The 13,666-nt window shown below is 40.1% G+C and overlaps 1 protein-coding gene across 6 annotated transcripts in view; it reads left to right on the top strand.

The window, feature by feature from the left end:
* Window positions 1-13,666, top strand: part of LOC146462622 (phospholipid-transporting ATPase ABCA1-like) — a 49,901-nt gene that overhangs the window by 15,967 nt on the left and 20,268 nt on the right. For all 6 annotated transcript variants that reach the window (XM_085085419.1, XM_085085418.1, XM_085085415.1 and 3 more), the window contains exons 14-25: window positions 886-1,011; window positions 2,133-2,433; window positions 3,111-3,219; window positions 4,428-4,604; window positions 5,474-5,597; window positions 6,308-6,628; window positions 7,254-7,458; window positions 8,139-8,293; window positions 8,955-9,062; window positions 10,181-10,503; window positions 12,067-12,263; window positions 12,728-12,988. In XM_085085419.1, coding sequence (XP_084941545.1) covers window positions 886-1,011; window positions 2,133-2,433; window positions 3,111-3,219; window positions 4,428-4,604; window positions 5,474-5,597; window positions 6,308-6,628; window positions 7,254-7,458; window positions 8,139-8,293; window positions 8,955-9,062; window positions 10,181-10,503; window positions 12,067-12,263; window positions 12,728-12,988 — 2,407 coding nt within the window. The remainder of the gene's footprint in view (window positions 1-885; window positions 1,012-2,132; window positions 2,434-3,110; window positions 3,220-4,427; window positions 4,605-5,473; window positions 5,598-6,307; window positions 6,629-7,253; window positions 7,459-8,138; window positions 8,294-8,954; window positions 9,063-10,180; window positions 10,504-12,066; window positions 12,264-12,727; window positions 12,989-13,666) is intronic.

Here is a 13,666-nt window from a genome sequence, read left to right as displayed (position 1 = left end):
GCTTTTACCTTAGAGGTCACATTTTAGGATTAAGTAAAGGTTTGATTATCTTATGGACCTGTTAGTGGACTAAATGAGAGGTTACATTGTACATTGACCCTTAAACCCCTTATATCAAAGAACAAATTCTCCAATTTTGCCCCATAGTTTTCTTGTAAAAATACTGGGGAGAAGTTATTGAAATATCAAAAAATTCACGTTGGGTGATCATATCCTTATTCTCATGACCTCAGCGGTTGAATAAACATTGATATTACAAGGAGAAATTTGATGCTGATCACTGTTAGGGTTAAAAGGTTAAGGAAATGCAACTTGAATAATGTGGTTGAGTTTGTCACACAATAAATCCAGAGCTGAGCTATCTTCTCTTCACAGGAAAGTACTGCTCAGTAGCTGTCATTTGAATGGTCACACTTTAGGATTTCATCCACAGACTCAAAAGTTAGAACCACCTTATACAGCATAATAAACAGCACCACAGGAAAGTACTGCTCAGTAGCTTTTATCTTAGAGGTCACATTTTAGGATTAAGTAAAGGTTTGATTATCTTATGGACCTGTTAGTGGACTAAATGAGAGGTTACATTGTACATTGACCCTTTAACCCCTTATATCAAAGAACAAATTCTCCAATTTTGCCCCATAGTTTTCTTGTAAAAACACTGGGGAGAAGTTATTGAAATATCAAAAAATTCACGTTGGGTGATCATATCCTTATTCTCATGACCTCAGAGGTTGAATAAACATTGATATTACAAGGAGAAATTTGATGCTGATCACTGTTAGGGTTAAAAGGTTAAGGAAATGCAACTTGAATAATGCGGTTGAGTTTGTCACACAATAAATCCAGAGCTGAGCTATCTTCTCTTCATTGTTTTCTTTTCAGCTAAAAGATGAGCTGTCTGACATAAGTCGGTTGATAAACTTCGCTCAGTGGTGGGTGAACAACACCGACATGATCCACGAGAATGTTATGAACTACACTAACCAACTGAAAAGACCAATGCCTGGTGTAAGTATACATGTACATTGAACAAGACATATGCTTTGCTAAAATCTGCCTTTTAAAAATCAAATATATTATTATATCAACTCCCCTCGGGGTTTTTCAGGGATAATTTACAACACTGTGTAGAAGACCTTGCCAGACTGCTTGTGGCATAGTTTACAGTTAATGAAGTTATGAGTTATGAATGTCGCCTGATGTGAATGTGAATTTTCTGAGATAGACACAAGGGTTAGCGTGAACTTTGATTCAAGTCTAATTAGTAATCATTAAAGATTCTTTAGAAAAAAGTTTTGACTCAGTTTTGATTTAGACTTTTCTTTAGCATTATCTAAAATTAGCCCTTAAAAACAGGTTTAACGAGTGAGTTGACTACCTCAGTTACAGTCAACTCAGGTCACGCGTGAATAGTATTTCCAAGAGTGAAATGAACATTCGAATTTCTCTTTGTAATGTCTGACGTGTGAATGGAATGTTGGACATTTCTCTGGAAATCGTTCCGAAAAAGACGCATTAACTGAAAAAAGAGATTCAAAATTCTTGGGAAACAATTGTTATTCTTGAAATATTCAATTTTGCAATGTAAAGAAAAATTCATAGCTTTATACCGTCAATAAGCTAGGGAAATTTATACGGGAACTCTGAAATCTCGTTGGCGATTTTCAAAACTGACATGTAAATTTTAAAATTCCGTTCAAATTTCAAAAATATCGTTCACGCGTGACCTGGGTTGACTGTAACTTTTGATCGTGGATTAGCGTTAATCGGCTTTCGAACAACCCGGCCCTGGCCGCTATCTGGAGTTGTTTCTCAGTAGCCCCAAGTTAACTCCTCAGCCATGCTTGTAAATAGCCAGCTGGTCTGCCTCCTGCCAGTTGGGATTTTTAACCATGTTATGTTCAATTTTGGAATATTTGTTTCTGTCCGGTTAATTCCATTATCCCTAAAAAGTCCCTCTAGGGGAGAAAATAAATACATGTAAGTATATTGTCATTGTTATTGACCATCTTTGTATGCGCAGAACGTATGCGCAGTATCAAAAGGTGGTACTTTCCTAAGATAACGTGACACCCTACCTGCACTGTTCATGTTCTAACACTGTACATCTGTTTTATCATTTGTTTCAGGGGATTTGCAACTTAGTCTCATTTTTAGACCCAAAGAAACCAAGAACAGATGATGCGATCATCAATGCCTTTAATCACACTATTCAGCAATTTTTGCCGAACTCGTCGTCATCCACCCGCAATATCACCTTATGGCCTTCATCCTTGAATGTTAGCAGCGTACTCGAAGTTCTGGATGGCGTGTTTGGGACGATTGTCACGGTTTTCAAATGTATAGACCATGAGTATTTTGTGGGATACCAAGATGAAGAATCACTCGTTGAACGTGCTATCAACACATCCGAGTTACCCGCTATTGCTAGTAAGTGCATGTTAGAGCAGTTTTAATGGGGCAGGGGTGGGTGGGGGATAGGGGTGTAGTCTGTAGAGTGCCAAGACTACTGCATCCGTAACACAACGGTTTAATCATTTAAAGATGTAAATATAGGACGGTATATATTTATACTTGTATATTCAATAAAGATTCAAGATTTGAAGAATCATAAACAAGGCGGTTACAGTACATTCGGGACTCCAAACTTCAACATGACCGAGCATGAGTAACATCTCCTCAAGCTCTGACACGTGACCTTGGAAAATCCCATGATTCTTCTTCATGTGTGTGAGTGGTGGGGAGGGAGGGGCTGCCAACTCGTGCTTTTTTCGGCTATGGTAAATCCTTCAAGGCATTACAAGTGCTGGCACAATCTCCTGAGCCAGGGGCTCATGATAAAGTGCTTGACAATAATCCAGATCGAATTTGAATTTGGAAATGTTGGTTTTTGTGGAGAGGAGCAAATTGGAGTACCTGAAGAAAAAGCTCTCGGAGCAAGGACAAGAACCAACAACAAAGTTAACCCACATATGACGCATAGTCCAGGAATCAGACCCAGGCCACATTGGTGGGAGGCAAGTGCCCTAACCACTGCACCATCGCTGCAATGGCGTACGCTCTTGTTGTTTTTGTATTAAATTTTATTATTTTTTCTTTCTGATTAGGCTTGGTGTTTGATGCAGTTGGGGACTCAAACAACATACCTCAGTTTGTGAAATACAAAATTCGACAAGATGTCGATTTTACCCCGGGTACAAATAAAATACGCCACTGGTAAGCAATCAAGTCAGATGTTGTAGTTCAGTTATATAAAGTGCTGTGAAAGGGAATTAAGTCGGGCAAGGAAGTTGTCTGTGGCAATATTGAACTTGTGGTGACTCGGTGGGGCGTGAAACGAATGTTTGATTTATCTTCAGAGCAAATGAATGTAAACACATACAACCCACAATTCTTTGATTCGCTCTGAAGAAGGGCTAACGCTTAAAACGTCAACACTGGAATCTTTTTATGGTGGTGTTATTAACTCTGTTGAGAAACCAAACATTCGTGACTCAATTCAGTTGTACAGTAAAAACCTGCATATAAGAACCTAGTGATATAAGAACCTACAGGCTGAAATTTAGTATTTAAATACCCAAAAATATAAGAACCTGTTCAGCCTGGCAAAGAAAAATAGGTTCTTATACAAAAACAATCCCTCCAGTTTTGATGGTCAAAATTCTGGATTTTAATTGTGTGACAAAAAGTTATTGTGTATATATATATATGTTTTCTTTGATTTACATTTGTTTGGAGTTTCACTAGAAATATGTTTTCTATAAAGCTACAGTTCAATATAGTCGATTTATAGAAGATTTCTGCCAATGGTTACACTACGACAACCTCTGAAAAATAAGAACCTATTAAGAACCTAATCAGCCTGAATTGTGAAAAACTACCCTAAAATATAAGAACCTGTTCAGCCTGACCTCGAAAATTCTAGGTTCTTATATGTGGGTTTTTACTGTACTCGGCTTTCATTGTTGACCAAATAATCGGTAATAACTGTTTAAATTTCGCTCAGTAGACTGACAGACCGATAGATATGGCGGTTGTTAGGGTAAGCCGTAACACTCTTTAATGAGTGAATGAGTTATTGATAATTTGTGGAAAAATGTAGCTGAACAAATTGGCGTGCCTTAACATATTTATACAATAGGGAGAGAGAAGAGAACACAAACAGCGAGTCAGCACACAAGATTAAATCGTTCTTCCTCTTTTTGAACTTGAAAGTCGTTGCTATTAATTACATTCTTGGATAGTTTGGTCACATTATCCAAGATGAACAAGTTGTCCAGAATAATTAGAGAGTAGATTAGATTAGGTGGATATGTATTTCTAAGGAACCTTTTCGTTTTCCTTACCATTGTGGTTTTGTAAAGTCCCTAATTAGCAATGGCTGTTTACAATGATCTGAACAGTTTTCCCTTGTTTTCTTACAGGTATTGGCGACCAGGTCCATTGGACGGATTTAGTAGGAAAGGATATTTTAATTTTGGTTTTCTGTACCTGCAAGATCTTATTGACCGTGCCTTGATGACTCTGATGCTGAATGAAACAGTTGTTGAGCCGGGAGTGTATTTACAGGAGTTTCCCTATCCATGTTACATTCAAGACAAGTAAGTTTTGCCTTTCCTTGATATTGTTATTATGGGGCTCATGGAGTTTAGGCAAAGTTAAAAATTAAGCCAAGCCTGAAGCAGTCACTTCAACTGCCGACTGGTTAGCTCAGTTGTCAGAGTGCCGGACTACCGTGCGGGAGGTCGCGGGTTCAAACACCGGCCGGACCAACACTCAGGGTCTTTAAATAACTGAGGAGAAAGTGCTGCCTTTGTAATGACATCTGCAAATGGTTAGACTTTCTAGTCTTCTCGGATAAGGAGGATAAACCGTAGGCCCCGTCTCACAGACCTAGTTTGTAAATAACTCTGTGGGACGTTAAAGAATCCCCTCACTGTTCGCAAAGAGTAGGGCACATAGTTCCCGGCGTTGTGGTCTGGTCTTTGTGCGTATATTTCGTATATCCCGGGTCCGCAGTAATTGGCCTTAGCTTTTGCGGTATCCCTGTCCATATTGGACAAGGCTAAATAAAAAAAATAAGTAAATAAAAAAAACAATATTCGGGGGATTTTCAGGGTTTTTCCAGGGGCATTTTGATTTCTTGGCCAACAAAAATGGAGCAGGCTCTTCACTTTGCAAACCGATTGTACAGTGACCTCATTGGCTGGTGATACACTTTGACTGTTTGTTAACTGCTTGTCATTACTCTACACAACAGCGTTAACCCTTTATCCCCCAATATCAAAGAACAAAATCTCCTATCTTGTTCCCATACGTTTCTTATAAAAGTACTTGGGAGAAGTTATTAAAATAACAAAAAAATTTACCTTGGATAATCATATCGTTAATTCTCATGACCTTAGGGGTTGAATAAGCATTGATATTACAAGGAGAAATTTGATGCCGATCATTGTTATTTTGTGTTTAGGTTTGTGCGTTTTATCGGTGGCACCATGCCATTGGTGATGACTCTAGCGTGGATATTCAGCGTGGCGATGATAATTAAAGGTGTGGTTTATGAGAAGGAGCGCAGACTAAAAGAAGTAATGAAGGTGAGATAAGGATCTGTTTCACAGTAAAATTCTTATGAAGGACTATGACCCCTAATACAGAGCTATTTTGCGCGGTTTATGACTTTGTTTCTCGTCCACGTCTTCAATATCAGACAATCTTTTAACCTGGGGCATTATTACTCGGGCCGTAAGACGGACCGAGTTAAGGTTTCAGTAGCATTATCAAATTCTTTTTTCTTTTTGGGGTCGCGATGGGCCGAGAGATTAGACTTCGGGCCACGAGTTATTGTTCTCGGTCTCGTTTTTTGTACTCGGCTGGTACGAGTTACGTTTTCTTTCGTGTTATCAAATTCTTTAAATTCTCGGTCACGTTCTTTGTTTTCGGGCCGTGAGGAGTGTTTTGAGGCATGAACAACCCCAACATAAACTGCTAACCGTTAAGCTAACCGGGGAGCGGTTTTCAATTGAACGTCGAAAGTAATTCGCGTTTGCTTCGGTTTTTCTTTACTACGCTCTCTGATTGGTTAGCAAAACTCACGCCACTTTCTCAACCAATGAGAAAAAAGAACCAAAACCAATCATTACTTGGTTTCACGCATTTTCCCGCGCTTCGAATCGGTTACAATTATTTGTTTTGAATTCTGATTGGTTCATTACTGTTTACGCTTGCTGTGATTGGCCAGAGTAATTACCTTGGTTTTTGGTCTTGTGACACTCAAGTAAAACTTTCTCTGTGTTGTTTACTACAGGTGATGGGTCTTGGTAATGGAGTCCACTGGGTCGCTTGGTTCATCAACAGCTCAGCTCTTATGACAATCACCATCTTAATACTTGTCGGTGTCCTGAAAGGCGGAAAGATTCTCTGGCACAGCAATCCGGCGGTCATCTTCTTGTTCTTGTTTGTGTTCATGATTGCGACCATTATGATGTGTTTCTTGATCTCTGTGTTTTTCGCCGGGGCAAATCTTGCTGCAGCTTGTGGTGGAATCATCTTCTTTGTCACGTATCTGCCGTATGTGATGGTCCGTTGGTTTGAGCAGTTCATGACCACTGGACAAAAAGCCGTTGCAGTAAGTATGATTTAAGAATGGTGCCTCTTAATAAAGGGTATTTTGCGCGGTTTATGACCATGTGGGAAAGGAAGATCTCAGCAAAGGCTATTGGCATCTAAAAAGAAAATTGGGGGATAACCACGCATTTTTCAGAAATAATTAAGCAATGATAATTCTAGAAAAGCGTTTAAATACAAATCAATGTATGACATTTTTTCTCGAATTGAAACTTAATTATCTCTAAAAAAAAAAATGCGTGGTTTCCCCCAATCGTTTTTGGATGTCAGTTAGCCCTTGCAAAGAACTTCTTTTCCCGCGCAGAAATACCGTTGACTTTAAGAAATGAGATCGGATCGGTCTTAGCCTGAGAATAAGGCTTTTTTTGGGGGGGGGGGGGGGGGAGGAGGGCTTGATACTCAGGTTAGATCGGTCTTGAAGGGGGCTTCGCCGAAGAGAATAGCAAGAAAGAGGCGGCATTTTCTTTATTAAACGCATTTAATAACTTCCGAGTAAAAAAAAAAAGAAAACATTTGCTTTTGTGTATTATACAGTTGCAGGAAAGTGGTTAATGTCAAGTCCCGAACATATTCTCATCGGCTTTCAAACGACTATTGACTATGAATTTGTTTGTTGTTTTATTCAGAGTTTGTTGTCCACAACATCATTTGGTATCTGCTGTAATTATCTGGCGCGGTATGAAGAGCAGGGGGTGGGTGCCCAGTGGTCTAATTTCTACAGCAGTCCTGTGGCCGGTGATGGCTTCAGTCTGGGTTATGCGATTGGGATGATGATGATTGACGCTGTCATATATGCTGTGCTTACGTGGTACATCGAAGCTGTTCTACCTGGTAAGATATGTTTACTACAAAACGTCATTTTTGTTCTTGAATTCTGGCCTACCAAGTTTCGCTTTCATGGGATCGCACCCAGGTCACTCTGCGTGGCCGCCATTTTTGAAGACATCCAGACGTCAGGGCTTACGTGTTACATCATATGGTAATGGAGACATTTATACAAGTGTAGCTTCAAGGTAGCACTCATATAAGTGATGTAAGGTGTTCACAAGTTACCTATGTTGCCGCTTACGAAGACCGGCTTGGAACACTATTCTTATCTAAGTAATGTCTAAATTGTGTCCCAAAGAATAGAATAGAATAGAATAGAATAGAATAGAATAGAATAGAATAGAATAGAATAGAATAGAATAGAATAGAATAGAATAGAATAGAATAGAATAGGCCCTCAAAAGATACGAGCTAGTTTCTGTCATTTAAATGCAGGGGAAGGGGTGGGGGGGGGGGGGAGAATGCATGATGAGCCCATAGAGGCTAGCACTTCGAGATTGTGAGATTTGAGGGGAGTGGGGGTGGGGAGATGAGTTCAGTTTTGGAAAAAAGGTATATTTATAAACGTCTGTAAAACACACACCCATGCATTAGACGTGTACTGTTTACGCGTGAACACGTGTGGCTATTTTACCTTTTTGCTTTTTTTAAATTTATTCACGTATCCTGCTCACACTTTGTAGGTCAGTATGGTATTCCGCGCCCATGGTACTTCCCATTCCAAAAGTCTTACTGGTTTGAAATGACCAGCGGAAGGACTGTAGAGGTTAATCCACCTGATGTTCAACAAATGTCCAACATGGCGTCAGGAGGTGGATCAGCATCCTACAGGGGCTTTGTAAGTGATTCCCAATGTTTGGGCAATGATGGGAACTTAAGCCTGTGAACACGCTCCCAAAATGGAGGCATGGGGCGAAGAGAACGTAGATCGGAGAGCGAAGCGAGACGAATGCGATCTGGGGGCGAGACCCAGACCCAGTCCGCACTCGATTTTTTTCTTCATTCTATAACCCACCTGGCAGCCTGGTCACAGGCTATGGGAACTTTAAACTAAGGTTCTGAAAGCCGTTAAAGTCCGTTTAAAAAATCCCACAAAAAATAAACACAACCGAACTTCAACTAAAAGTGTCGTCGTAAATTTCTTTCGTGGCAATTGCATATTGCATCACAGCTTAGAATTGTAAAATTCTCCAAATAAAATAAAAGAAGTCTAAACTCCTTAATGTCCAGATTGCACAACACACAGGATTAGTGCAGCGTGTATGAATTTTGGTGGTGGAATATTTTCACTCGCCAAAGTGCTCAAGCTCAAACAATCGAAAACCGTTGTGGACAATTTAGACAAGTAAGCGCCAAATGAAAGTTTAGACTTGCTCCAAGTCGCTCGTGTTTTCTATACATGCCTTAAAAACACTGTAATTTAGCGAGATATATTTTGGCTGTGTGCGGGCAGCTGAAAGTTGACTTACTGATGATTCTTCTTGTCCTTCTGTTTACAGAGTGATGGTATGGATGAAGTTGCCTTTCAGAACTTTGAAAGAGGCTGTGTGACGGAAAAAGAACCATCCCACCTCCCCTTAGGATGCTCAATCAGGAACTTGGTGAAGGTAAGATATTCTTCCCACCCCTCCCTCCTCAGATAGCAAGACTGTGGCATCGAGTCTTGGAGCTGTATTGAAATTACTGTGTAGCAAGTATTTCCATGGGGTTTTGTGCGGTGTTTTCTGTTTGACCGCGCGGGAATTGGGACGAGAGCGAAAAAACAGAGTTGGGGGTGGGGGAGGGGACAGGCCAATTTCCGCGCAGTCAAACAGCGAAAAACAAAACGCAGAAAATCCCACCAAAAAGCTTGCATACAAACGTACGCAGGCTATGGTGAGTGACAACATTTGCTGTGCTGTAAATGGAGAAAAGCGCGGTAAAATGAAGGGTTGTATTTCCTCAGATCGTCTGTCTTAGAGTCAGTGCCCTCTCTTGAATTCAGTTTCAGTTTCAGTTCATTATTTCTGCCATAAATTGTACAAATGCAAAAAAAAAAAAAAAAAAAAGACAAAAAAAAATAATTATTTAAACACTAATGGCGAGGAAGCTCAAAGGAAGCCACTGGGTTTATAAGGAATGGGCTTCCTCTGTGAAGTAATTAGAACAAAGTATTTTCATGGGACCAAAATCCACGGCAGAGCTACAGTAAATCTGAAAATATATGACATAGTCATATTGATCATAGTTAGGCTAAAAAAATAAGTGTCCCGTGGTGTCATAAAACTGAAGTATACAAGATGTAAGGCTAGGTTGCATCTATCATTGAAAGTTAAAAGGCAAAAATAAACAAGAATATATGAATAAGCGTTCAGGATGGTTATGCGTGGAGGTGCGTACATGCCAGCGAACCTATAATCCACCCTATGGAAAAAGATGGTGGCTTTATATTTTACCACAATATCTTGCGAACCTAACACAGCCATCAGGCATATAGAAAACGGTCAAAACCATGTTTTCGGCGAAATTCGTCCCTGTTATAACAACAATGTGTATGCTAGGTTTGATGTTTTTAGCACTTTTCTGTGCATTTTTGTGTAGGTAAATACCTCAAAGTGTCAGAGAAACCAAATTTAAGTTCCTTATCCCAGTGTTTTCTCCAGAGCTTCAAAGAGCTGTCGCAAATTTAAACTAAACCAAGTGATTGGTATTGATTTCGTCAATAAGTCCATTGTTCTTTTTTCAGATTTACAGGGACGGTAACAAACTCGCGGTTGATGGGCTTAATCTAAACCTATATCAAGGTCAAATAACTTCATTTCTCGGTCACAATGGTGCTGGTAAGACCACTACGATGTCTGTTTTGACCGGCCTGTTTCCCCCGACCTCGGGTACCGCCATCATCAATGGATTCGACATCCGAACTGATATCGATTTGGTTCGGAAGAGCCTCGGAATCTGCCCACAATACAATGTGCTGTTCGGCCGCCTGACTGTGGAGGAACATTTGTGGTTTTACGCATCGCTCAAGGGATTGGCCAAGTCGGAGATACCGGAAGAAATTGAGAAGTAAGTTTTAGTAGTGGAAAAGTTCAATTTTAACCCTTTATAGTTTAGGCTCCAACAAAACGAACATGTAATTTTTCCTAACATCATCACTGCTTGAGCAAACAGACAGGCTGTGAGAAGAAAGAAAATGATCAGCAAAGATCAGTTGTCTTGACTCTGAAACAAATTCTCCCAACCATTACTATAAGACATGTATCGGAAACAGTGAAGGGAATTTGCATGTTGACATTGGAGCTTTACGGGTGCACCCTTGCACTTTAATAAAAACTAAACTAGTGAGCAGCACTCTGCGAACTGTAGTTGTATAACTTCAGTTTTAGCTAAAACTGTGGGCCCCAAAATTATATCACGCACAAAGTATGTCACGTCTTGCCGAAATCTACCGCCTGTTTCCTAGACGCATTACCGCGGGGTTTGTCTTTCCTATGTGCTATTCCGTAGGTGTGTTTTTACGAAAATATGTGAACTCTAAGCATGAGTTAGGTATATATACAGGCACATCATGTTGTATTGTTAAACTCCCTGACGAAGTGTGCGCTAGTCACACGAAACGCGTAGGAGAAATAAAGAAGTTATACAACTACAGTTCGCAGAGTGCTGCTCACTAGTTTAGTTTTTATTAAATAATTTTATTAAATTAATTTAAAAAAATTTTTTCAAATGTTTTTAAAAAATTGTCAAAACTTTCAACCAGTTACTAAGATATTCCCTCGCATTCAAGGAAAATCCTCTGAACTTATCCATGAATGATGGGCTCTAGCTTTTCAGTTGTGTAGCAGCCCTTGTAAGCTTGTAATTGTTGTAATTGTGTAGAAGCTGCTATTGTTTCTAGGGTTGGGGGTATTGTTCTGTTGTTTTGTAGAAGGGTTGCAAGCCAATCGTGTTAGACTTTACAAGAGCTGCTATATCGCCCTAGCTTTTAAGTGGAGTTAAGGACATTACATGCATTTACTATTTTTGTTCATAATTTGGGGACGCTATCTTGTGTAATTGCTATCTGGATCCAAATTTGATCTTAAAGGATGTGATCTTAACGGATCCAAATGCACCAATCACTCTTTACAGTCTTCACAGGCAATAACATCACGGCTTACAGACAAACGACCAATGCATAACATCTCGACTTCGTTGACCAATCAGGTTAACAACCAGAGACGTATATACCACCTACTGACGTTCGACAATTCACTTGACTCTGAAGATGACTTCCGCTCAGGTTGTCGAAACGTCAGTCAAAGTCACCTCAAACAGTCCTTTTCAGGACTACACTCACCCAGATGATCATAATTTACATCTTAAAGGATCTTTGTTAACACAGTCAGAGGTAAAACTCCTCGCAGTTTAGATCTATATCCCTAACATCCCGTTCAGAGGTAAAACTCCTCGCAGTTTAGATCTATATCCCTAACATCCCGTCAGAATTAAACATCAATTAAAAGTTGACAAAAACTTGGAGTCTAAGGGCGCCTTCCATTTGTCAGACCGGCCAGTCTGTAAATCAATTGCGTTATTTTGTAGCGAAACTTTCCTGTAGTTAAGTTTCTTTTTGCAACTTTCCCTTAGATTCCTGAAGGACGTTGGTTTGGAGAACAAGCGCCACGAATTAGCCATGAACCTCTCTGGGGGCATGAAACGAAAGCTCTCTGTGGCATTGGCCTTTGTAGCGGGCTCTAAAGTGGTCATCCTGGATGAGCCCACGGCTGGAGTGGATCCATACGCAAGGAGAGGAATCTGGGACTTACTTCTTCATTACAAACCAGGTAAGGAGGAATTAGGTCACGCTACTGTCACACCATCTTTGAGAACCTTGGTTAATTGCTTCTGTCACACCATCTCGGCTGCACTGCTGGTATACCATCTTAAGTAAAGAGTAATCCCAATTTCGCTTCGGTATTAGGAATTAGGAGGCTACCACGTGACGTCACTGTCACGTCAAACTCGTGTCGCGTTTTTGGTTGGGTAGATATTACTGTCACGCCAACTCCCTGAACTGGGTCACTCAGCTATCATGTCAGGTCAGATCATTGTTAAAACAGGAAGGAAAACTATGTTTCTGGGTACGCGGCTATAGGGAAACCCGTCAAAATATTCAAAGGACATGAAAAGGTTTTTAATGAAGCATATAGAAAAAAACTTCGCAAGATCGAGAAAGGCAAGATAAAACGCCTGTGTCATACCTCTTTTAAAAAACAGAGGATAATTACACGTATTTCTCGTTTTCCAGGCCGCACAGTTCTGTTATCAACCCATCACATGGATGAGGCTGATATCCTGGGAGACAGAATCGCCATTATTTCACAAGGAAAGCTCCAATGCTGTGGATCATCATTGTTCCTCAAGGGACATTATGGAAATGGCTACTATGTGACCCTCACTAAAAAGGCCCCAGAAGAGAGGCCCGGCACTGCCCATACCCTGAAGGATATCCATTTGGGACCCAAGGTTCCAGATCCCGCTGCTTCAGTGGGAAGCTCTCTTGATGAAGGTAAAAAAATTAAGTTAACCCTTTAAACTTTCTTTTTATTTTCATGTTTTTGAGTTCGCCTTGTTCTGGGTTGATTAAATGTAACATTATAGCGACAGAAACTGTCAACAACAACACATCGTTTTTAAGAACAGCGAGAGACCTTTGTATTTCTTTCTGTGTTTGCATTGATAGTTGGCCCCCCGTGGGGTTACAAGGTCAAATATTCCACATTTTTTGGTCCTTAAACTAGGAAAAATGCATTATGTTGCAAGGCTGTAGCTTGAGAATTTATGCTGGGAACCTTTTATTGCCCTCCACATCTATGGCACGATATTTCACTACAATCGGGAGAATGTGGGTTGCATGCAATGAATGATTTGTTTTACAGGCAGATATGAACATGTCGCATTTTAACCTATTTTTTCTTGCATTTAAGTACCTTGAGAGTACAAAGTTTACTAGAAATTGCCAGAGAACGTTAATGGTAGTCCTTTAGACCTGCCAATGCCAGAAACCTCTTTAATCAAACGTTGTATCTGGCGTTGTTTGTTTTCCAACATAGGCTATTCTCCTCTTGTACGGAGCGAGTAAAATTATCGTTCGCCGGCGAACGATAAATAGAATAAAAAATGTTAAAGGGTTAAGCATTAGAAGTTATGTTCGAAGGCTTTAACCCTTTAACCCCCAATATCAAAG

This window comes from Pavona decussata, unplaced genomic scaffold (genome assembly GCF_977016875.1).
Source record: "Pavona decussata unplaced genomic scaffold, jaPavDecu1.1 SCAFFOLD_186, whole genome shotgun sequence".
NCBI lineage: Eukaryota > Metazoa > Cnidaria > Anthozoa > Scleractinia > Agariciidae > Pavona > Pavona decussata.
The sequence above is the reverse complement of the archived record's forward strand: the minus strand, read 5'-3'. Positions and strand labels throughout refer to the sequence as shown.